The 24,060-nt window shown below is 26.4% G+C and overlaps 9 protein-coding genes across 9 annotated transcripts; 3 read left to right on the top strand and 6 right to left on the bottom strand.

Moving 5' to 3' along the window:
- Window positions 1–1,278: 1,278 nt before the first annotated feature.
- On the top strand, window positions 1,279–4,114 carry DICPUDRAFT_98748 (uncharacterized protein; the record flags this gene model as incomplete). The annotated part of the gene is made up of 2 exons (XM_003290572.1): window positions 1,279–1,314; window positions 1,463–4,114. The coding sequence occupies 2 exons, from the start codon at window positions 1,279–1,281 to the stop codon at window positions 4,112–4,114; spliced, it is 2,688 nt and encodes an 895-aa protein (XP_003290620.1).
- A 307-nt stretch (window positions 4,115–4,421) lies between these two features.
- On the bottom strand, window positions 4,422–5,541 carry DICPUDRAFT_81345 (uncharacterized protein; the record flags this gene model as incomplete). Its single annotated transcript, XM_003290563.1, has 2 exons — window positions 4,422–5,311; window positions 5,439–5,541. 2 exons carry the CDS (start codon window positions 5,539–5,541, stop codon window positions 4,422–4,424), a joined length of 993 nt encoding a protein of 330 aa, XP_003290611.1.
- Window positions 5,542–6,637: 1,096 nt separating this feature from the next.
- DICPUDRAFT_98747 (uncharacterized protein) lies at window positions 6,638–7,854 on the bottom strand (the record flags this gene model as incomplete). The annotated part of the gene is made up of 2 exons (XM_003290562.1): window positions 6,638–7,668; window positions 7,749–7,854. 2 exons carry the CDS (start codon window positions 7,852–7,854, stop codon window positions 6,770–6,772), a joined length of 1,005 nt encoding a protein of 334 aa, XP_003290610.1. The 3' UTR covers window positions 6,638–6,769.
- A 1,179-nt stretch (window positions 7,855–9,033) lies between these two features.
- Window positions 9,034–10,337, bottom strand: DICPUDRAFT_92519 (uncharacterized protein). The gene has a single exon (XM_003290561.1). The coding sequence runs from the start codon at window positions 10,182–10,184 to the stop codon at window positions 9,183–9,185; it is 1,002 nt and encodes a 333-aa protein (XP_003290609.1). The 5' UTR covers window positions 10,185–10,337; the 3' UTR covers window positions 9,034–9,182.
- Window positions 10,338–11,131: 794 nt separating this feature from the next.
- DICPUDRAFT_155149 (uncharacterized protein) lies at window positions 11,132–12,019 on the bottom strand (the record flags this gene model as incomplete). Its single annotated transcript, XM_003290560.1, has 1 exon — window positions 11,132–12,019. The coding sequence occupies one exon, from the start codon at window positions 12,017–12,019 to the stop codon at window positions 11,132–11,134; it is 888 nt and encodes a 295-aa protein (XP_003290608.1).
- A 512-nt stretch (window positions 12,020–12,531) lies between these two features.
- On the bottom strand, window positions 12,532–16,108 carry DICPUDRAFT_155148 (uncharacterized protein; the record flags this gene model as incomplete). Its single annotated transcript, XM_003290559.1, has 2 exons — window positions 12,532–13,404; window positions 13,481–16,108. The coding sequence occupies 2 exons, from the start codon at window positions 16,106–16,108 to the stop codon at window positions 12,532–12,534; spliced, it is 3,501 nt and encodes a 1,166-aa protein (XP_003290607.1).
- Window positions 16,109–16,955: 847 nt separating this feature from the next.
- On the top strand, window positions 16,956–18,807 carry DICPUDRAFT_155147 (uncharacterized protein; the record flags this gene model as incomplete). Its single annotated transcript, XM_003290571.1, has 2 exons — window positions 16,956–17,255; window positions 17,347–18,807. 2 exons carry the CDS (start codon window positions 16,956–16,958, stop codon window positions 18,805–18,807), a joined length of 1,761 nt encoding a protein of 586 aa, XP_003290619.1.
- Window positions 18,808–19,032: 225 nt separating this feature from the next.
- On the bottom strand, window positions 19,033–19,919 carry DICPUDRAFT_18874 (uncharacterized protein; the record flags this gene model as incomplete). Its single annotated transcript, XM_003290558.1, has 2 exons — window positions 19,033–19,374; window positions 19,437–19,919. Coding segments are annotated over 2 exons (825 nt in total), but the record flags the coding sequence as incomplete, so codon positions are not given.
- A 554-nt stretch (window positions 19,920–20,473) lies between these two features.
- On the top strand, window positions 20,474–23,592 carry DICPUDRAFT_49298 (ribonucleotide reductase large subunit). Its single transcript, XM_003290570.1, has 3 exons — window positions 20,474–20,770; window positions 20,847–20,933; window positions 21,001–23,592. Exons 2-3 carry the CDS (start codon window positions 20,853–20,855, stop codon window positions 23,485–23,487), a joined length of 2,568 nt encoding a protein of 855 aa, XP_003290618.1. The 5' UTR covers window positions 20,474–20,770; window positions 20,847–20,852; the 3' UTR covers window positions 23,488–23,592.
- Window positions 23,593–24,060: the final 468 nt, after the last annotated feature.

Here is a 24,060-nt window from a genome sequence, read left to right as displayed (position 1 = left end):
ATTTTTATTATATAAATAAAATATTATAATAAAACAATAAATATTTATTAATATTTTTTATTTTTCATTTTCAAATATTTTATATTTTTAAATATTTAATTTGTAGTATTTTTTTAGTAATTTTATCTTTTTTTTTGATTTTTTTTTAATATTTGTGTGTTTAAGGTAAAAATATTTAAATAGTATTTTTATTTTTTTTCTTTTTTTTTTTTTTTTTTTTATTTTATTTTTCTTTATGAAGGATAAAAAGATATCTATTTTTAAACTTTACAAAACTATTTTTATATTTTTAATTTTTTTATTCTTTTTTTTTTATTTAAATTAATAATAAATTTATTGAAGATTTTTATTTTAAATTAATTATTATTTGTATTAATGTCGTTATTATTATTCAAACTATTAAAAAGAAATAATAAAACTATATTTACTTAAATATACATAGATATTTTCATAAAAAATTTTTTGTTTTTTTTTTTCGGTTTTAATATATTTTAAAAAATAAAATAAATTATTTTTTTAAAAAAAAAATAAAAAATAAAAAATAAAAAATAAAAAAGTACACAAAAATTCATTTTTTTATTTATCACCCACTTATCCTTGTGTTTAGATTTGATTTATATGTTCCCAATTTTTTTTTAAATCGATTACTAATAAAAATCAAAATTTAAAATAAAAATCAAATAAATAATTATTATAAATAAATAAAATAGCAATATCAACATATATTAAAATAATATATAACATATAAACACAACACACACTGTAAGAAAAAATAAAATATTTATACTTTGTCCCGCCCACACTGCAATAATATTCACACATTCACACTTTTTATACAAATATTTTTTTTTATTTTTTATTTATTTTTTTCCCTTTTTTTTTTATTTATTTTTTTTTTTCTAAAATTTTTTTATAATTATAGCATTGTTTATTTATATATTTTAAACTGTATTAAATATTAATATTTGATATTTCTATTCTATTTTTAAAATACGATTTTTAAAAGAGATTGTATGATAATATATGACACATATAATCAAAAAGATTTAATATAATTTATTTAAAAAAAACACATGTTTTAAATAAATTGTTTATTTATTATTAGGGTACATTTTTTTTTTTTCAATATAATCATAAAAACCAATAATAATAATAATAAAAATAATAATAAAAAATTAAGAATAAAAATAACAAATTCAAAAACATACAGAATTAATAGTTACACCCATACATACAATAATAAATAAATTAATAAATAAATAAATAATCAAATAATAAATGTATAATTTTTGGGAAAGAATTAAAGCTCCACTTGTAAGTATAATTTTTATTTATTTATTTTTATTTTATTTTTTTATTTTTTTTTTAAATCATTCATTTTATTTATATTTATCAAATGGATAATATTAATACTAATAATTTTAATAATTATATTGATAAATTATTATATAAAAATAATAAGGCTGAATATAGAAAAAAAAATCCATATAAAAAAGATGACGATTCAACCGAATTACCACCTGGTACAACAATTATACCAATTCCAACAACAAGTAATATAAATGATTTGTATAGTAGTAATATTAATATACCTGGTCCAAATACAACCACCACAGTAAATAACCTTGCATCAATGGCATCAATGGCACCAGTACCATCATTACCAATTTCAATTTTAAAACAATCTCAAATGATTTCAAATATTAATACATTGGGTAGTTCTTCACCAAGAGGATTTTTTAATCAAAGTTTAGGTGGTAATACATTTACAAATCCAAATTTACATCAAAATATAGGTTTAACTGGTAATGTTGGTAATATACCTCAGACACCCTCCCATTTAATAACACCACAATCACCATCGATCAATCCAGTTACAGTATTGGGCATTAATCCTTTAGGTTCAACTACATCAATTCCTGGCCAATCATATCAGCAACCACAGCAACCAACACCAGCTCTTATACCTAATGTTATCACAGTACCAATGGAGGTTTCAGAAATTACACCAAACACACCAATTTCAATACCATCTACAAATATATCAACTACAAATCCACCATCAGGTATTGGATCAGCTGTAACATCAACTGTAGCTTCACCAAGTTTACAGCATCAACCTTATCCATCTGCACCACCATCTTCATCAGTTAGTGGCAACCAATCACCAACTATTTTTTCACCATATTTACCACAACAAAATGCAACAAATCATTTATATCCACAACTTTATTCGCAATCACCAACAGTACAGCAACAAAATCAACAATTATTACAACATTTATCAAATTTACATCAAAACCATACTAGTCAGTATCAAAACAATAGTCCAAATTTATTTTCTCATCAGCAACAGCAACAACCACAACAAAATGATTTAGTACAATTACAAAATAGTTTGGGTGAAGGTATTGAAATGAAAGAATTTAGAGCAGTACCATCTTCAATAATTTCATCACCAGGATTAAAATATTCTCAGCTTCAAAATAATAGCAATACATTATCATCAAGCCGTCATCAAAGAAATATATCAACAGAGAGTTTTCTTAAACATTCAAGAAATAGATCAACAGATCATTTTAATTATTATTTTAATCCAAATACATTGGGTCAGTCAACTATTAATGTAGATCAGCAAAATATACCTCAACAACATGAACATATTAAACCAAACTCTGAAAAATCAACAGTAATTCCAATTAACGAATTAGCAAGTAATACCAATTCATTTAATGAAACTAATTTTTCACCATTAAATACTGAAGGTGCAATGAGAATTCCTAAAATACCAAAGAAAAAATCAAGATTTAATAAAGAAAAAATGAAAAAGTTTAAAAAGAGTGTTTATCAAATTCTTTCTCCAGAGACCCAACTACCAATTCATGTTGTAGATAACGATCAAATGGAGAATACAGTTATTCCATTCCTTATGGAGCTTGGTAGAGCATTGTTAATGTCTGGTGTACCTGCACATAGATTAGAGTACGAACTCACATTAATTTCTGGTACATTTGGTATCGATGGTCACTTTTTTACAACACCAACTGGCATTTTCTTTTCTTTTGGTTCACCACATACCATTCTCTCACCATACACCCATTTCCTTAGAATTCACTCTACAGATTACAACATGAACCGTCTCATCCTTTTAGAAGAGTTGGCAGATCAAGTCATTTATGGCCATATGAATTGTGCAGACGGATTAGTTAGATTAAAAGAAATATTACGTTCAAAACCACTCTATAACAACTACTTAACAGTCATTAGTTTTATTTTATCATCTTTTGCAATTGCATTCTTTTTCAAAGCAGGTTGGGTGGAAGTTGGTGCTTGCTCTTTTGTAGGTCTTTATGTAGGTCTTTTATATGCCATCGCATCCAAATATGCCACAATCGGTAGAGTTTTAGAAGCTCTTTCTGCTTGTGGTGGTGCTATATTAGCATCTCTTTTCAATGCTTTTATTTATCCTGTACACATTTTTATGGTAACTTTGGCGGGTATTATTGCTTTGGCACCTGGACTTTCCCTAACAATCGCAGTAGCCGAGATTTCAACAAGAAATTTAATATCTGGCAATGCTCGTATGATGGGTGTATTTGCTTGTTTATTACAATTAACTTTTGGTATAGCATTAGGTACTAAAATTTCCGCTAAAATATTACCTCTTCAAATTGAGGTTAATCCAGTATCTTTACCAGCATGGACAATGTTTTTAGCGGTACCAGTTGCGGCTATCTCTTTTGCAGTTCAAATGAAAGTACATCCAAAACAAATTTGGGTTATCACATTAGCTAGTGTTTTGGGTATTTTATGTGGCAATTGGGGTAATAAATTCTTTGGGGAAGATGTAGGTTCATTCTTTGGATCATGCGCAATTTGTTTATTAGGTAATCTTTATGCTCGTTTTACAAATACATCAGCAAGTGTACCCATTTTCGTTGGTATTATTCTTTTAGTTCCTGGTTCGATGGGTATTAAGGGTTTAGTTTCAGTTTCAACAGGTGATATAACCGGTGGTTTACAATTATTTGGTGGTATGTTTATGATTGCCGCCTCTTTAACGATTGGTTTGTTGGTTGCAAATTTATTAGTAAAACCAAATAAAGCATTATAAAATAGTATTTTTTTATTTTTTTTTTTTATTTTTTTAAATAATAATAATATTTTTTTTTAATAATAATAACTTCAAATTGAATAAATTAAAAAATAAAAATATAAAATTTAAAAAGTTAAATATAAATATCTAAAACATATATAAAAATTTTGCAAAAAAAAAAAGTTTTTTGAAAAAAAAAAAAAATATTATTATATTATTTTTTTTTATAATTTATTTATTTTCATTATTAAAAAGTATTATTTAAAATAGGTAAAAATTAATTATGACCCATTTTTATAATTATACATTAGTATTATAACAACATTTAATTAGAGATTGGGTAACTGGCCATAGTAGCAACACCACATTGATTTTTAGCGTTTCTGCTCATGAAAATGTAACCATCTTGACCCCAGCTATCAGCCCATGAGTTTTTAACGATGTAGTAGTCTTTACCGTTTTCGGTACCGTAACCAACAGCTAAGACACCGTGATCTAATTGGTATGATGAACATTCTGGTTCATCATAGACACCTGATTTGTATAATTGGAAGGATTGTTGGGAAGCATCAATAGCAATAGATACTGGTTGTTTGGTAAGGGCAGCTTGTAATTCGAGTTCTGAACCTTGGGTAATTTCTTTGTAACCTGAGATGTTGGCACCAACCATTGATTTGGTGAATTTACATTTGCCTTGAACAGCATTGTATGGGTATGAGTCTTCGGTAGCAACACCGCCTTGGCTCATGATGAATTTGAAGGCATTGACCATTAAACCACCGTCACAACCATTGTTACCGAATTTGCCTGAGCAATCGACAAGATTTTGTTCAGATAAAGTGACCATGTTACCAGTTTTAATTTGATGAGCACCTTCAACTGAACCGGTAGTAGAGAATGACCAACATGAACCACATTGACCTTGATCTTTGACGTGTGAGACAGCACCTTTAGTTCTCCAATCGATTGAATCTGGACCAGTGAAGTGAATCATGTTGAAGTTGTGTTTTTCTGGAGCAACATTAACTTTAGTACCAAGGTAAATCTTTCTGTATTCTTCGTTGGTTAAATCGGCAAATTGGGTTAAACCAAGAACAGTCTTTGAGTTTTTGTTGGTGTTCCAGTTATGGATAAAGTCCATGTTATCTTTGAAAGCTTGGTATTTATTGTTGAATTCATGATGATGGTATGATCTGTCGTGTTTTTTCATCCAACCTATTAATTCATTTTTAATATTAGTATTTTTATTATTAATGCATTATCGAAATTTTTTTTTAACAAAATAATTTATTTTATTTTATTTTAAAAAAAAAAAAAGAAAATAAATAAAAAAAATAATTACCTAAGAAAGAGGTTTGATAAGTTTGGGCTGAGTAGACACTGTTTGAGGCAAAGCAAACATTGAATGAAAAAATTAAAACGATTAATAATAATAATAATCTCATTTTTCTCTGTTTAAAATTGTTGTTGTGGGTTTTTTTTTAAAAAATAAATAAATATATAAAAAAAAAAATAATTATTTATAATATTACTGTTGAAATATTATAAAATGTGAATAAAATAATGATAGTAAAAAAAAAAAACAGGCTTTTTATACTGTGAAATATAATTTTTTTTGTTTTTTAATTAAAAAAAACAAAAAATTAAACAGGCATGTCCAATACCAGGTGACATTCATAATTTTCATTTTTATCAAAATTAATTTTACTTATTTTTTTGAAAAAAATTCAACCAGATTATCGTTAATTTTTTCTACCCGAAAAAAAATTTTAAATAAAAAAAAAACAAAAAAAAAAATAATTAAATTTCTTGTTTAATTTTCTAATCTATTTTTTTCTACCAGTATTATAAAAAAAAAAATATATTTAAATAAACAAGAAAAAATATAAATGTAATTTTCTTTTTCTTTTTAGTTGAGTATTTTTTTTTTTTTGATTGAAATAATATCCAAAGAAAAGTTTTTTAATATTTCTTGTTTCGATTATATCTCTATGGTGTTCTTTTTCTCTTTATCTTTTGGAAAAAATTGATTATACCACATGTAAAGAAATATTTAAATAAATAATTAAAAATTATTTCATTATCATATAAATTTTAAATAAATAAATAAATGAGAAAAATACTGATATTGATTATTATTAATCTTTAAAAAAAAAAAAATTTCAATAATTGATTTTATCTGAAGGACCACACATTTTATCTAAACCTGATTGGTCGATAAGATATATAATTGATTGTATAATAATATTTTCATTATAATAGTTAATTAGCTTGGTGTTGTTTGTTTGTATTAAATTAAAGATAAATTCTTTAGGTAGAGGATAAATCTGCTTTTAAATAAATATTGTTCGTAACTGAATATTGAAAAATAAATTTGATCAATAGCTCTATATCATATATTTTTCTATGTATTTATTGAGTTCGTTAAAATTCCTTTGGGGTGATTCATAAACAAAATAGCACTCTGGTAGTGTAAAATTATTTGATATAGGTGAATTGGTATTGTTATAAAAAAATTATAATAATTGTTTTATTATTTTTATAAAAAAAAAGAAAACTTTATTTTTTTTTAAATATTTTTTACATAAAGAATAGATGATAAAATCTTTCTATAAATATTTTTTTTTTTTAAAAAAAAAAAGTAATAATTAAAGAAATTCTTCAATTATTAATTTAAACTGAAGCATAACTGGCCATGGTGGCAATACCGCAGTGGTTGTTGGCGTTTCTGGCCATTAAAATGTAACCTTGGTTACCCCAGGTTTCAGCCCATGAGTTTTTAACAATGTAGTAATCTTTACCTTCAAGAGTACCGTAACCAACAGCTAAAACACCGTGATTAAGTCTGTATGATGAGCAAGTGGCTTCTTGGTAAACACCTGATTTGTATAATTGGAAAGTAATTGGTGAGGCATCAATAGCAACGGCAACTGGTTGTTTTGAAATGGCAGCAGTAAGAGCAGATTCACTACCACGTGGAACATCTTTATAACCTGAAATGGCGGTACCTAACATAGTGGTATTGTAAACACATCTATTTTGGGTGGCGGTGTATGGGTAAGCTTCTTCAGTAGCAATACCATCATTGTCGATAATATATTTGAAAGCACTGGTCATTAAACCACCATCACAACCATTGTTACCATATCTACCTGAGCAATCAACAAGGTGTTGTTCTGAGAAAGTAACCATGTTACCGGTTTTAATTTGGTGAGCACCTTCAACGGCACCAGTGGTGGCAAAAGCCCAACATGAACCACAGTGACCTTGATCTTTAACGTAAGCAACAGCACCGTTTTGTCTCCAATCAATTGATGATGGGCCAGTGAATCTTTCGAAATTTAAACCGTTCATTGGAACTTGGTTAGCTCTAAGGTTAACGTTAATGCTCATACCAAGATAGGTTTTTTTGTATTCTTCGTTGGTTAAATCAGCAAATCTGTTTAAACCAAGAACAGTATCAGATTCTTTGGAGTTCCAGTTATGGATAAAGTCCATGTTATCTTTGAAGGTTTGATATTTGTCATTGAATTCATGATGATGGTAAGCTTTGTTGTGTTTTTTCATCCAACCTATATAAATTTAAAATTTTAGAATATTAATATTATTTTTTAAAATTGTTATAAAAAAATAAAAAAATAATTATATTTACCTAAGAAAGAAGTTTGATAGGTTTGAGCTGAGAATAAATTGGTAGCAGCACAGACATTGATTGATAAAATAACCAATGAAACAATTAAGAAAACAGCTAATCTCATTTTAAATGATGATTTTTATTAATATTATATTATTATTATTATTAAAGAAAATAGTAAAATATAAAGAAAAGAATTAAATAAAAGATAACAAGAATAATATAATTATTATTATTTATTTATAAAAGAAATGTTGAATGAATGAAAAAAATATTTTTTTTTTTTGTTATTTATATTTTTTTTGAATGGGTTAAAAAAAAAAAACTATGGAAAAAAATAATTATTTACTTTTACATTACATTTTCATTGGTATACATCACACTAAACCAGGTAACTTAAATATTAAGAAACATAAGATATGGTTTCTTGTTTAAATTGTAAATAATAATCTAAATTTGTTTTTATATTCTTATTTAAAAAAACAGAAAAAATAAATAAATATTCAACAGAGATTTTAAAAATAAATAAAAATAAATGATAAATTTTTTTTTTAATTTGTGCTGGTAAAAATTTCTGGCAAAACTTTTTTTTTTTTTTATTTTTTATTATTTTTTATTATTTTTTAATTTTTTTTTATTACAATTGAAATAAAATAATAATAATATTAAAATAACAAATGGAATGATAAAATATTCAATGGAACTTTACAACAAAAAATAATTTAATTGGTGATTATAAATTTTCTCTAAAGTTTTTACATGATGTAAAATTATTTTTACAACCATTTTCACAAATAAATATATAGTTGCGGGTTTGTGTATATTTTTTAGTTATAGAAAAAAAGCTTAATCTTTTTATTTTAGGTAATTAGCTAAAGTAATAATGCCCAACCATTTAATAATAATAATAAAATAAACTATGGCAGTAGGATCAAAGCAATTAGTTTACAAGAGAAATTCAATTAAACTCTGAAGAATAACTTTCATTCATCTCAGGAATAATACCATATTTCATTCATTGATGGGCGTGCAAGCTAAATGTTCCGCAATCTTTGTAATATTTATAATATTTTAAAATATAGTTAAAAAAATAAATAAATAAAAAATTATTAATCTTTAATTTATATATGCCTCCAGATTTTTGTTTTTTTTTATTCTTTTTTTAATACAGATTATAATTAATCCATATTTATTTTTAAATAATTATTTTTTTTTATGGGGAAAATTATATAAAATGTTATTTTTATTTTATAATAATAATGAAATAAAAAGAAAAAATAGGAAATATAAAAAGTATTTTTTTAATTTTAAATTATAAATTCTTTGTTTTTGTTTATTAATATTTTTTTTTTTTTGAAATTTTAAAAAAACAAATAATAATAAAATAGGCAAAAATTAATTATGGCCCATTTTATTAAATGTATATAGCGGATAATAACAACTTGTATTGGATTAGGCAGAAATTGGATAACTGGCCATAGTAGCAACACCACATTGATTTTGAGCATTTCTGCTCATGAAAATGTAACCATCTTGACCCCAAGTTGGACCCCAAGAGTTTTTAATAATATAGTAATCTTTTCCTTCGAGAGTACCGTAACCGACAGCTAAGACACCATGATCAAGGGCTTCAGAGGAACATGCTGGTTCATCATAAACACCGGATGAATATAATTGGAATGACATATGGGAAGCATCAATAGCAACAGAAACTGGTTGTTTAGCTAAAGCAGCAGTGAGTGAATCTTCTTCGCCTTGTGGAATTTCTTTATAACCAATGATATTAGCACCATTCATTGATTTAGTAAATTTACATCTTCCTTGGGCAGCAGTATATGGGTATGATGATTCGGTAGCAATACCGCCATTATCAATAATATATTCAAAAGCATTAACCATTAAACCACCTTCACAACCTTGATTACCATATTGACCAGAGCAATCAACAAGATTTTGTTCAGATAAAGAAACCATGTTACCACTTTTAATTTGATGAGCACCTTCAACAGCACCTGTAGTAGAGAATGACCAGCATGAGCCACATTGACCTTGATCCTTGACTTGTGAGACAGCACCTTTTTCTCTCCAATCAATAGAGTCTGGACCAGTGAATTTGAAAAATTTTAAACCTTTTTGTGCGGCATTGAGATTTTTCTTTACATTAACCTTGATTCCAAGATAGTGTTTTTTATACTCTTCGTTGGTTAAATCGGCAAACTTTGTTAAACCAAGAACGGTATCGGATTCTTGTGAATTCCACTTATGAATAAAATCCATATTTTCCTTGAATGCTTGGTATCTATCGGTGAACTCTTCATGTGAGTAGGCTCTATCATGCTTTCTCATCCAACCAATAAATGAGGTTTGGTAGGTCTGGGATGAGAATACATTGGCGCTACATACACTTACCGATAAAACCAATAAAGAAACTACTAAAAATAATGATAATCTCATTATATAAAAAATTATTATTGCTATTAAAAAAGTTTAAAGTTTGAAATTTATATGCTTTATATTATTATAGAGCTATTGGAAATAAAAAAAAAGATAAAGTTTGTAAAATTGTTATTATTATTTATAATTTAAAATATAAAAATTGTATTGTATTGTTATTTTGAATGAATGAATTAATAAAAAAAAAAAAAAAAAAAAAAAAGTATTTATATATTTTTTTTATAACTTTAACTTTAATTTAATTTAATTTTAAAAAATACATCCGCATACCAGGCTTTAAATTTTTTTGAATTTTTCAGTTTTTTTTTTTTAAAAAATTAATTTAAAATTAAAATTAAAATTTATTTTGGATTTTAAAATGTATTGAATTATTCCAACGAACTTTATTGTTTCTATATATATTTTAATGTTGTTTTTATCAATAATAAATGAAAAAAATAAACGATAAAATTATTTTTTGATACAAATTAAACAAGAAATTTTAAAATCTATTAGATTTGTTTAATTATCCTGGGTGTGTGACATGTCATAAATAATAAAAATTAATGTAAGTAAGTGAAAAGTTAAAGTAATTTTCTTCTTAACCATTACATTATTATTTCCAACTTTTTTTTTTTTGTTTATTAATTAAACAGAAACAGTTCAATAATTATTATTAATTTTACATTAAAAAAAAAAGGAAGAGAAATAGGAGAAGAAAGTGGAAGAGAAAAGAATAATAAATTCTTTAAATAAAAATAAAAATAAAAATAAAAATAAAAATAAAAATAAAAATAAAAATGCAAATAAAAATACAAATAAAATAAAAATTAAAATAATTTAAAAATATATAGTTTTTTTTTTTTTTTTTTTTTTTTTTTTTTTAATACATTATATTTATTAATTAACTTAGTTATTTATTTTTTATTGTTATTTCTATTGTGTGAGTTTTTATACATTTATATTAATTATATATCCATTATTTGATCATTTGATGGTTTAATCTTTTTGTAAATATGATTTTCACCAATTAAATCTAATGATAAATCAGGTGGATTAATATTTGGTAAAGAAATATCTGGAGTATTGTAAAGCTGTGGGTTTTGTTGTTGATGAAAGCTATTACTAAAATGAGTACTATGACTATGATTTGGAGGTGGAGTATTATTAATTCCATAGTTTTCAAAAAATACTAGTTTTGGATAATGTCTTTTTTTATTTAAATGGCTATTATTGTTGTTATTAATACCATCTAAAGAGGTGTTTGAGGAATGCTGAGCAGGTGGAGCTAAAATTTCGAATGGATTGGAGTGTTGTATATACATTGTTGAATTTTTTTCAAAAGGATTATTTACAGAACCGAAAGGAGGTGATGAAAAAGAGTCTACTCTAACATCTAAACTATTATCTGCTCTATTATCATTGTTTTTATTAATCTCCATATTGGCTTTGGTTTTATTTTTATCATTGCTATTATTGCCATTGTTGTTATTATTTTTGTTTTCAATTTCTTTAGTTTTATTATTATTCAAATCGAGACTACTATTTATATTGTCACCATTATTTTTATTTTTATTAAAACTACTATTATTACTATTATTATTTGTATTGGATAGTCTTTCCCTTTCTCTATTAATAAATTCTGTAATTAAAGATAAGGAGTCTATGTTGTTTGATTTAATAAAATTGAAAACACTTTCCAATCCATCTCTATAGCCCCTAATATATGATTGCTTCTTTACATTCAAACTATTCTTATATAAAAGTGTTAATTGATTCGCCGCTGAAGTAAAGGAGGAGTAAATATCAATTTCCTCCTCATCAATGTTTTTATTATTGCTATTAAAACTGTCCATTTCGGTTTTTCTTTTTTTTTTTTTTTTCTTTTTTTTTTTTATTTAAAAAAAACTAAATAAACAGTATCTATATGATATGAGTTACTATATATTACTAATAAGTGTTTTATTATTGTATTTAAATTATATTGTATATAAAAATAAATAATTTTTTTTTTTTTTTTTTTATTTAAAATTTTTTTTTTCGCTATTGAATTTAAACATATATATTATATTATTATTTTATTATTATTATTTAGTATTATAGTTTGAATATTTTACAAAAGATAAAATTATAATTATAAAGAAAAAAAAATTTAAAAAAAATAACATTAAAAAAAAAAAAAATTTTTAAAAAAAAAAAAATAAATTTAAATAAAATTTAAATTATATTAAAAAAAAAAAAAAAAAAAATTTTATACAAATTTAGATATATTTTCAAAATATAAATATTTATATATTTATATATTTTTATTATAAATTAAACAAATAAAAAATCCTTTATTATAATTTGAAATTAATTAAATTAGATATTAGTTTTTTGGTGGGGGTGGTGGTACAGGTAAAGCTTTAGATATTCTTGAGGCAGATGGCGATGATGGCCCGCTACTATTATTTCCATTATTGTTTAAAACATTTGTTGGAAGTGCAGGTAAAGGTTTATTTCTAACCATTTGTCTCCATTCATCCATTGATAAAATATCAGATGATGAAACACTGATTCCACCAATTGAGGATGATGATGATGAAAGTGGGTTGTATGAGGATTTTTCTTGATCTTGGTCTTGTTGTTGCTGTTGATGTTGTTGTTGTTGTTGTTTTTGGTTTAGAGCAATAATATATGATTGATATTCTTTTAATATGGATTGATGAGATTCGAAAGCACCTTTGATATCGTTAAATAAAGCGTTTCTTTCTTCAACAGTTTCAAGTGAGAACATTGAAATAGTTGATAAGTTTTTAAGTTCGAATGCACAATCATCTAAAATTGTATCTAAAATATAACAAAGCTCGAAGGAAATTTCACACTTTACTTTTAAAGGTGCCAATACAGTATTGTTTAAAACCCCAACCATTTTAACTTCGCAATATAAAAACAAATCATTAAATAAATAATAATAACCTTCTTTGTTTTTCTTTTTGAATATAAAACTTTGTTGATTTGTGGGTGTTGTTGAGCCCCAGCTTTGTATTGGACCTTCTCTAATAAGTTTTCTTGATGGTGACAAAATCTTTGTATTATCTCCAGACTCGGTAATTCTATTTTGAAGTTCTAACATTTTCATTAAAGAATCAAACTCTCTCTTCTTTTCATTGACTGTAAGAACAATACTTTCAATTTTACTTTGAGCATTTAATAAATTTATATATGATATTGAATCTTGTGGTGTTGATTTAATTAATTCCTGTTTTTTTTTAAAAAAAAAAAAAAAAAGTTAATATTTGAATTTAATATAAATAATTTTTAAATTATATACTTACTCTTATTAGTAGTGGATATTTACAAACTCTTTGCACAGGTTTAATTAAAAAACTATCAAATGGTAATGATCTACATTCACGTCTTGTTAAAAGGTATGCTAAATATGTACAGTTTTTGCCTTTTAATGCTGAATAGGTGGAAAGAGCTTTTTGTTGATTACTACAATAAACAAAATAAACCTTTAAGAAATCTGCCATGCTAACAAAGCCATTTGCAATAAAATCTATAAATGTAGCATTGGGTGTAGCGAATGAGTTATCGAAATTGCAAAACTTTTTATAGAGCTCTTTGTTAACGAGTAAAAGTTGCTCTACATTACTAAATAAACTATTGATTTCTTCAAGTGTTCCACCCTTGCAATCATTATCTTGAACTACCATTTCTTTCTTTAACCAAACCATAATTTCTAAATCTCTAATATAATCTGCTTCTGTGACAATAATTTCTTCAATAACACGATCTCTTTGGTCAACAGCTTGAGGCATGTTTTGTGGGAGGTCTGGTGGTGGATTTGGTGATGAAATTCTAGATGTGCCCATAACTACATGGGTAGATCCGATACTTGGAGTTGATGTTACAAATGATGAGGATGGAGATGAAGGTGACATTGATGGGGATGATGATGGTACAAACGATGATGTTGATGCTGATGTCGATTGACCCTCTTTAACCAATGATGATGAGGATGGGGTTGTAACTAATGAACCACTACTACTACCTGGGCTTTGTGAACCAACAGGTATAAATATACTTGAGGAGGCTGGTGATGATGGCGAGAATAGATTATTTTCTGATCTTTGTAATTCATTTCTTTTAATTGCCCATTTTCTAAGATGTACTTCGCCACTATTACCATTTGGTGTACCATTGTCACTTGAATTATCATCGATATGTGATTGACTTGGGCTGTCTGGAGTTGGTGATGGTGATGCAGAGTTACTTCCACTATATTGGTGGTTGCCATTTGGTGTACCAGGACTTGATATGACAAGCTCCTCATCATCCTCATCTTTTCTGCTAAATAATGAAAATATTTTTGAACTGTATTTTTCTCTATCTCTTTTATTTTTCTTTATCTTTTCGGTAGTCTGTTCAAAAGATGTCACCGGCGATGAAGAAATGGTTGCTGCTTCATCAACATCACAACTATCATCGTTATTGATATGACTGGCTGACATGATTGGTAATGAGCCTGATGAGTTTGGTAATGATGGTGGATTGTTGTTACTGTTGGTTGATGAGTTTGAATCTTTACGAGAACTGATAGTTGATGGGACTGGTGATGTATGATATTTTTCACGTTCTGCCTTTCTTCTTTCTTTCTCTTCACGTTCCAATTGTTTTTGATGTTCTTTTTCTTCACGTTCTAGCTGTTTTTGTTTTTCACGTTCTTGTTGTAAACGTTCTTTTTCTTCACGCTCTAATTGTTTTTGATGATCACGCTCTTGTTGTAAACGTTCTTTTTCTTCACGCTCTTGTTGTTTTTGTTTATCACGCTCTAATAACTTTTGTCTTTCTTTCTCTAGTCTCTCTTCTCTTTCTTTTTGTTCCTTTTCCTTTTCTTTTTCTTTTTCCAATTCAGCTTTTTTTTCAGACTTTTGTTTATTTTCACGCTCCAATTGATTTTTTTCTTTTTCTAATTGTTTTTTTGCCTCATATTCTATTTGACTCTTTTTGGCCTCTTCTCTTTCTTTTTGTATAAATTTCTCCTTATCTTGTTGAATTTTTTGCTCCAATCTTTCTAAATCTTTGTTTTTGTCACTATTTGATTTAATATTACTGGTGGGTGATGTTAACGAATGAGATGACGATGATTTGGATGATACTGATACTGACATTGATTGTGGTCTAGTAGTGATAGTTGGTGCTGGTGGTGTATGTGATGTGGTGTTGGTTGGTGTTGGTTTTTTAGTTTGAGATGAAGGATCTGGTGTTGATATTGTTTTTTTGTGGTTTATGCTTAATGTACTTTTTGATGTTGTAACTGGTGGTGCTGTATAACCTTGTAAAATTTTTGAATCTTGAATTGCTTTACTATCTAATGTCTCTCTTGATTTTGCTGCCATTTTAACAAATGATCCTTTACCTGACCATAATGGTTCTGAATCTACCACTGACAAGTTAGTGGCACTATTGGGTTTGGTAATGGATGGTGCGACTTGACTTGAAACAGTGTGTGATTTTGGTCTGGTTGTTGGTGCTGTTGTTGTAGTGGTGGTGGATGATTTTGTTGGAGATGATGTTGTAGTGGTTGTTGTTGGTTTTAGAATTGGTTTAGACGATTTTGTTGGAGATGATGCTGTAGTGGTTGTTGTTGATTTTAAAATTGATTTTGGTGTTACAGTTGAAGTTGTTGTGGTTGTTGTTGGTTTTGATGTTACAGAAGAAGTGGAAATAGTTGCTCTAGAATTGGGTGTAGCTGTTGAAGCAGCAGGTTTAATAGTTGGTGCTAAAAATGATTTTGAAGTTGTTGTTGCTGTACCACTTGATAAAGTTGGTTTAACTATTGTTGATGCAGGTCTACTTGGTGATGAGGCACCGAGTAATTTGTTACCACAACTTGTACAAAATTTTGATGATTCACCATTTGTTGATCCACATGATGAACATTTTGAACTTTTATTCATTTATTTTAATTATTTTGAATAAGTTTAATATTATATGTATAGGTGATTAAATAAATAAATAAATAAATAAATAATATATAAATAATATTACAAAAAAACTATAGTTTTATATAAACTATATTTTTAAAATATATAAAATTACAACAATAAATTATTGAATAAAATATATTATTATATATAATGATAAAAATACAATAAATAACAATTAATATGAAAAGTTTTTGTGTCTTTTTTTTTTTTTTTTTAAAAATAAAAAATTCGGTTATTCTATTTGTTTGTTGTTTATGAGAGTGTGAGTGTGGTGGAGTGTTTGGTGGGTGTGAGTTTTAATTATTTATTTTAAAATTTTATTATTATTTTGTATTTAATTATAATTGTAATCAAATATCATTTATCGAGATTATGATTATACTATTAAAAAAAATTTGGTGGGGAAAAAACAAAAAAAAAAAAAAAAAAAAATCAAAAATTTTAAAAAAAAAAAAAAATAAAATTAAAAATAAAAATTTTTACAATGGATTAACGTCAAATTATTTTAAAATAATCCAATATTGTTCATTGTATTGTTTTTAAAAGAAATAAATATAACAAAATAAGAAATCATACATGTAAATATATAAATATATAATAAATATATAAATATTTATAGTTTTAAAATAAAATATTTAAAAAAATCATTCATGAAATTTTTAAAATAAAATTAAAAAAAAAAATTTTATTTTTATTTTTTTTTTTCATTTTTTTATAATTTCATTAAATTTTTTTATTTTTTTTTTTTATTTTAACTTTATTTTTTATTTATTTTTAATTTCAGATTAATGTATATATTTGAAAATAATAATAAATAATGGAAACTATTTCGACAACAACATCATCCACAACCAATCAAAATAATGTAAATAAAAAAAAATTAAAATTACAAAAGAAAAAAGACCAAAAGAAAAGACAAAAACAACAAAAAAAAGAACAAGAACAGGAACATGAACAAAAAAAACAAAATGGGAATCATATAGCTGATGCAATTGAAAATACAAATATAGAAAATATAGAAAAAGTTAGTGCAACTGATGATTTTGTTATGGATGAAAATGATCCTGCTTACGAATTATTTTCAAAATTAGTTAAGCATTTTGATAATCCAAATGAGGTATGTATCAATAATAATAGTTTTAATTCTTATTTTTAAAAAATAATTATATTAATATTATTATTCTTTTTTATTATAAAATTTAAAATAGGATGAAAATGATCAAGAAAATGATACAGAAAAAAATGAAACCAACGAAGAAAACAATGAGGAAAATAAAGAGGAGGTTAATGAAAATTCAGATAATTCAGATAATTCAGATAGCTCAGACAATGAAAAAAACGAAAAGAAGGTTTCAAATAAAGAAAGAAAAAGACAAAGAAAATTACATTTACCAATTTTAAAACAATTAGTAGACAGACCAGATGTTGTTGAGCTACATGATGTAAATTCACCCAATCCAGGTTTTTTAATATCATTAAAATCATATAGAAATTCAATTCCAGTTCCAGCACATTGGTGTCAAAAAAAGAAATATCTTCAAGGTAAAAGAGGTTTTGTTAAACCACCATTTGAATTACCAGCATTCATTGCAGCAACAGGTATCACCAAAATTAGAGAGGCAATCTTAGAGAAAGAAAAAGAGGCAAAATCCAAACAAAAGCAAAGAGAAAGAGTTCAACCAAAGCTTCGTAGAATGGGTATCGATTATGAAGTATTGCGTGATGCATTCTTTGTTCACCAGACTAAACCAAATTTAACACAGCAAGGCGATTTGTATTATGAAGGTAAAGAATTTGAAGTAAATATGAAAAATAAAAAACCTGGTGTTCTTTCAGATGAATTAAAGCGTGCATTGGGTATGATCGAAGGATATCCCCCACCATGGTTAATTTATATGCAAACCTATGGCCCACCTCCATCCTATCCAAACCTAAAGATTCCAGGTGTCAATGCACCAATTCCCGAGGGTGCTCAATATGGTTTTCATCCAGGCGGCTGGGGTCGTCCAGTTTTAAATGAATTTGGTAAACCTCTTTACGAATCTAAAGATTCATCTCATAGTGAAATACCCATCACCAGAGAATATTGGGGAGAGTTATTACCAGAGCCTGAGGATACTTACGAAGAAGAGCAACAAGAGGAAGATGAGCAACAAGGCGATGAACAAGGCACTCAAGAAGAAGAACAATATACCCAAGATTATGAAGATTCTAATAGTGGCATCTCAAGTGTACCAAATGGTTTAGAAACTCCCGATGTTGTTAATATAAAGAAATCTAGATATGAACAACCAGCATCAGGTCAACCAAAAGAATTATATCAAGTTATTGAACAACAAAATAGATCGATGGGTGGTGGTTTAATGGAATCTTCACATCGTTATGCTATACCAAGTGTTATTAAAACTGGTGCCTCTGGCAGTGGTTCAAATAGAGTCGATATTATTAAAAGTCAAAGATCAGCTCCTGTTGAAGTTACTTTTAATCCTTCTGAAATCGAAAATGGTAATGAAATTGACGAAGAACTTTTGAAAAAGAAATATGAACAGGCTACCCAATCCCAAAATAAAAATAGACCAAAAGAAGATATTAGCGATATCATCGAGGAACAAAATAAAAAAAGAAAAAATCAACAAAAAGATGAAAAACAAAAGAAATTTAAATTTTAATAAAAGTATAGATTATAATTATTTCATTTTTTAATAACAAAAAAATTAAAAAAAAGAAAAAAGAAAATATTTTATATTTACAAATTTTTATTTTATTTATTTATTTAAACACTATTTATATTCTATTACCATATTTTCATCATCTTGATTTTCTTCATATTCCACAAAATCACCCTCTATATATTCTTCTTGATGATAAAAGTCATCCTCGTCATCGTCACCACCTCGCACACCCTGTTCATTTATAAAAAATGGGTTGTAACATGATTTAAATGATGGCGATTTATAGAGGTGACAAAACCTTTGTTTTGATTTCCAAAATAAAATCATTCTATAAGTACAAATGTGTGCCCAGCTTTCTCCCAAATAGGGTACCAATATTGATTCTCTTTTATTTGGTGATATTTTCGTTGTAACTTGATTCATAAATACTACTGCGACATTAAATCTCGTGGCAATACTCATTAGGTTTTGCGCTAAACTTAATAATAATCTTGTTCTTAGTGCCATATCCGTAAAATCTTTTCTAAATGGAAAAGTTATGCTATCTAAAATGATTAATCTTACCTATATATAAAATGAATATGTCAGTAAAGATGAATATTAAAAAGAAATTCAATATTACTTACATCTTTATTTTGTTCTAAAAATAATGGTATTTGGTGCACCAATGATATCATTTCCATATAATTGTAGACTCGGTAAAAATAAATATTATTTAAAATGGAATCCACTGTTATACTTAAGGGCTCTGATGGACCATTGATTTTTTCGAGATGGTCGTATAAATGTTGTGCCATTTCTCTAACACGTTGACAAGAGTAATTTCCTTCTGTATCTATATATATAGATTTACCTTCGATGCCACCCAATGATTTTGGAATGGATGTATTGATTGCCAGTTGAAATGCCATTTGGGTTTTACCAATACCAGGAACACCACAAAATTCGGTAAGCTTTTTTAAAGGCACCCCTCCATTTAAAATTTGATCTATTTCCTTGCAAAATGTAATGATATGTTGGTTTTCTTTGATTAATAAATCTAAAACATTGGATCCATTTTGTTGTTTTTTTAAATAATCACTATAATTTTTTATATAATCATTATAAATTTCATTATTATTGCTGCCCATATATAAATAAATTTAATATTAACTAAAAAGATATTTTTAAATAAAAAAAGAAATTTAAAAAAAAATAAATATAAAAAATAAAAAAAATAAAAAAAAAATAAAAAAAATAATTATTTCCAAAAAAAATAATTTTTCTTATTATTTAAACAAAATTTTTTTATTTGCCAGCTAAAAGGTGATTTCATATAGAGAAATAATCCTTAAAAAAAAGATTATTTAAAACATAAAAAAAAATATAATTATAATAATATAATAATTGTAAAACATAACCTTTTTTATTTATTTTTTTTTTTAATTCTTTATTATTTGTTTTTTATATTAAATATATAAGTTCGTGGTATTTTGGTGTGTGTTTGTTCATTTTTAGTTTTAATTTTTGTGTTGGTGGGGGTTTTAGTCTACAAATAACCGTTATTAGCAGCTTTTTTATTATTTTAAGCGCTCATTTTTAAATTTTTTTTTAATTAATTATTTTTTTTTTTTTTTTTTATTTTTTTTTTTTTATTTTTAAATTTTTTTTCAAAAAAACTCCAGCGATATTTACAACAAACCAACCCAAAAGAACAAATAATAATAAATAACAAGAATTATTAAGATTCTCGAATAGTAATAATTATTATATAATATATTTTTTTTTTCGTTATTTATTGTTTTTCATTTATTTTTTTTTTTGTTATTTGTTCATTCCATTTTTAATTATTTTTGGTGTGTTTTTATTTAAAAAGAAAATAATACACATTATCAATATAATATAATATATAAGTATAATAATAATAAAAGTAATCATTTGGAATAAAAGTTTGTATATATGTATAAAAAAATCATAAAAGGTAAAATAGTTTTAATACTAAAACTAAATATAATATAATTATAAAAAATACTTATAAATATTTTAATATTTTATAGATTAAAATGATAATGAACTCACCAACCAATACCCCCAATAGGGATTCAAAGATGTACGTTATAAAAAGAGATGGCCAAAAACAAAACGTAAATTTTAAATACATTTAAAAAAATTAATAGATTGAACAATATACTAAAATTTTTTTTATTTCAGGTTACATTTGATAAAATTACATCTCGTATCAGATTTTTATGTGAAATGGAACCAAGATTAAATGAAGAAATTGTTGATCCAGCAGAAGTTGCACAAAAAGTTATTTCTGGTGTTTTCCCAGGTGTTAAAACTACAGAGTTAGATAATTTAGCAGCTGAAACTGCTGCATATATGTCAACTAGACACCCAGATTATGGAGTTTTAGCTGCACGTATTAGTGTTTCAAATCTTCACAAACAAACATCAACTAGTCTCGTTGAAACCGTCAAAATCCAATATGAATATATTAATTCAAAAACCAACTTACCAGCACCATTGGTCTCTAAAGAACTCTATGATATTGTCAATGAACACGCCGAACGTCTTGAAAAAGCCATTGATTACCAACGTGATTTCGATTACGATTTCTTTGGTTTCAAAACATTAGAACGTTCATATCTTCATCGTATCAACAATAGCATCGTTGAACGTCCACAACACATGCTAATGCGTGTTTCTATCGGTATTCATGGTAACGATATCGACAATGCAATTCTTACCTACGAGAAATTAAGTCAAAAACTCTTTACACATGCCACACCAACTCTTTTCAATGCTGGTACACCATACCCACAAATGTCCTCATGCTTTTTAGTTCAAATGAAAGAGGATTCAATCGATGGTATTTATGATACCCTCAAACAATGTGCTTTAATTTCAAAATCTGCAGGTGGTATAGGTATTGCTTGCCATAAGATTCGTGCCGCTCAAAGTTATATTCGTGGTACCAATGGCACCAGTAATGGTTTGGTACCAATGCTCCGTGTTTTCAATGATACTGCTCGTTATGTAGATCAAGGTGGTGGTAAAAGAAAAGGTGCCTTTGCAGTATATCTCGAACCATGGCACTCAGATATTTTTGAATTTATTGAACTCAAAAAGAATCATGGTAAGGAAGAAATGAGAGCCAGAGATCTCTTTTACGCTCTTTGGGTCAGCGATCTTTTCATGGAAAGAGTAGAACAAAACGGAGATTGGTCACTCTTTTGTCCTAACGAAGCCCCACGTCTTGACGAAACTCACTCAGAAGAACATCGTGAACTTTATCTCAAATATGAAAATACACCAGGCCTTGCTAGACGTGTAATTAAAGCTCAAGAACTTTGGTTTGCAATCATGGAGTCTCAAGTTGAAACTGGTACACCATTTATTCTCTATAAAGATTCTTGTAATTCTAAATCCAATCAAAAGAATCTTGGTACTATTAGCAGCAGTAATCTTTGTACCGAAATTATTCAATACACATCCCCAGATGAGATTGCTGTATGTAATCTCGCATCCATTGCCTTACCAAAATTCATTCGTAGAAAAGAAGGTTCAACCAATCCAAAAGAAAAAGAATTTGATCATCAAAAACTTTATGAAATCACTAAAATTGTTACCAAGAATCTTAACAAAATTATTGATCGTAACTACTATCCAGTTCAAGAAGCCAAAACCTCTAATTTAAGACATCGTCCAATTGGTATTGGTATTCAAGGTCTTGCTGATGTTTTCATTCAACTTCGTATGCCATTTGATGGTACCGCTGCCGCAAAATTAAACATTGAAATTGCAGAAACTATTTATTTTGCTGCCCTTACAGCATCACACGAGTTATCTCTTATTGAAGGTCCATATGAAACATTTAAAGGTTCACCAGCCAGCCAAGGTATTCTCCAATACGATTTCTGGAATGTTACACCAACAAATCGTTGGAACTGGACTGATCTCAAAGATAAAATTGTTAATAAAGGTGGTCTTCGTAACTCACTTTTAATAGCACCAATGCCAACTGCATCAACTTCACAAATTTTAGGTAACAACGAATGCTTTGAACCATATACCAGTAACATTTACAGTCGTCGTGTTTTAGCTGGTGAATTTACTATTGTCAATAAACAACTTCTCGAAGATCTCATGGAGTTAGGAATTTGGTCACCAGAATTAAAGAATCAAATCGTTCTCAACCGTGGTTCAATTCAAAGTATCCCATCCATTCCAGATGATCTTAAAGAACTTTACAAAACAGTTTGGGAAATTAGACAAAGAACATTAATTGATATGGCTGCTGATCGTGGTGCTTTTATTGATCAAAGTCAAAGTTTCAATGTTTTTATTGCTGAACCAACTTTTGCTAAACTTACATCAATGCATTTCTACTCTTGGAAAAAAGGTCTCAAAACTGGTATGTACTATCTCCGTACTCGTCCAGCTGCTGATGCTATTCAATTCACTGTTGACCCAACAGTTCAACAAACTCCAAAACCAGTTGAAAAGGATCAAACCCCACTCAAAACCCCAACAAATAAAACTCCAAGTTCACTTAATCGTTCAACTAATTCCCCAACAAACGCTACCAGTCCAATTCCATTATCATTTAGACCAGCTCAACAAGAAGAGGATATTTCAAATTATGAAGGTATGGTTTGTCGTCGTGAAGAAGGTTGTTTAGTTTGTGGTAGTTAAAGAATCATTAATATTATTTTATTAATAATAATAATCCATATTAATCTATTTAATATATTTGTAAATTAACGATTTTTAAAAAAAAAAAAAAAAAAAAAAAAATGGAAAAAAAAAAAAAAAAAAAAAACATCTCCATTATTTTAATGCTGAATGCAGTAAATTGCGATTTTAGAACAAAATAATAAAATAATTTTTTTTAAAAAAAAAAAAACCAATAATAGACATTTATTTTTTTGTTTTAATATTATTTTTAATTTTTAATATTTTTATATTTTTATTTTTTTTTTTAAATTTTTTTTATATTTATTTTAAATGAAAGGGGTACTCTTCAATATGATAGGGTGGTTGTTGTTTTTTTAAAATATTTTTATCTCATGTGTTTTTGTTACTATTAAAAAAAATTGTTATTAAAATCCACTCTCATAAATTGTTTTTTTTTAACTTAAATATAAAAGTAAGATTAACTAACTTATATATACATTTATTTATATTTATTTGCTAATAAAAAAAAATAATAAAATTTCATTTTTTTATATTTTTATATAACCATAGAAAAAATAAATTATTATTAGT

Source organism: Dictyostelium purpureum (genome assembly GCF_000190715.1).
Source record: "Dictyostelium purpureum unplaced genomic scaffold DICPUscaffold_231, whole genome shotgun sequence".
NCBI lineage: Eukaryota > Evosea > Eumycetozoa > Dictyosteliales > Dictyosteliaceae > Dictyostelium > Dictyostelium purpureum.
Note: the sequence above shows the minus strand (reverse complement) of the source record. Positions and strands in the feature narration are given on the sequence as shown.

Excerpts from the sequence above, each read along its gene's own strand:
- DICPUDRAFT_92519 (XM_003290561.1), bottom strand. The coding sequence starts at position 10,184 with ATGAGATTATCATTATTTTTAGTAGTTTCTTTATTGGTTTTATCGGTA.
- DICPUDRAFT_49298 (XM_003290570.1), top strand. The coding sequence starts at position 20,853 with ATGATAATGAACTCACCAACCAATACCCCCAATAGGGATTCAAAGATG. Across the intron at positions 20,934-21,000 it reads GAGATGGCCAAAAACAAAAC|GTTACATTTGATAAAATTAC; the intron begins GTAAATTTTAAA and ends TTTTTATTTCAG.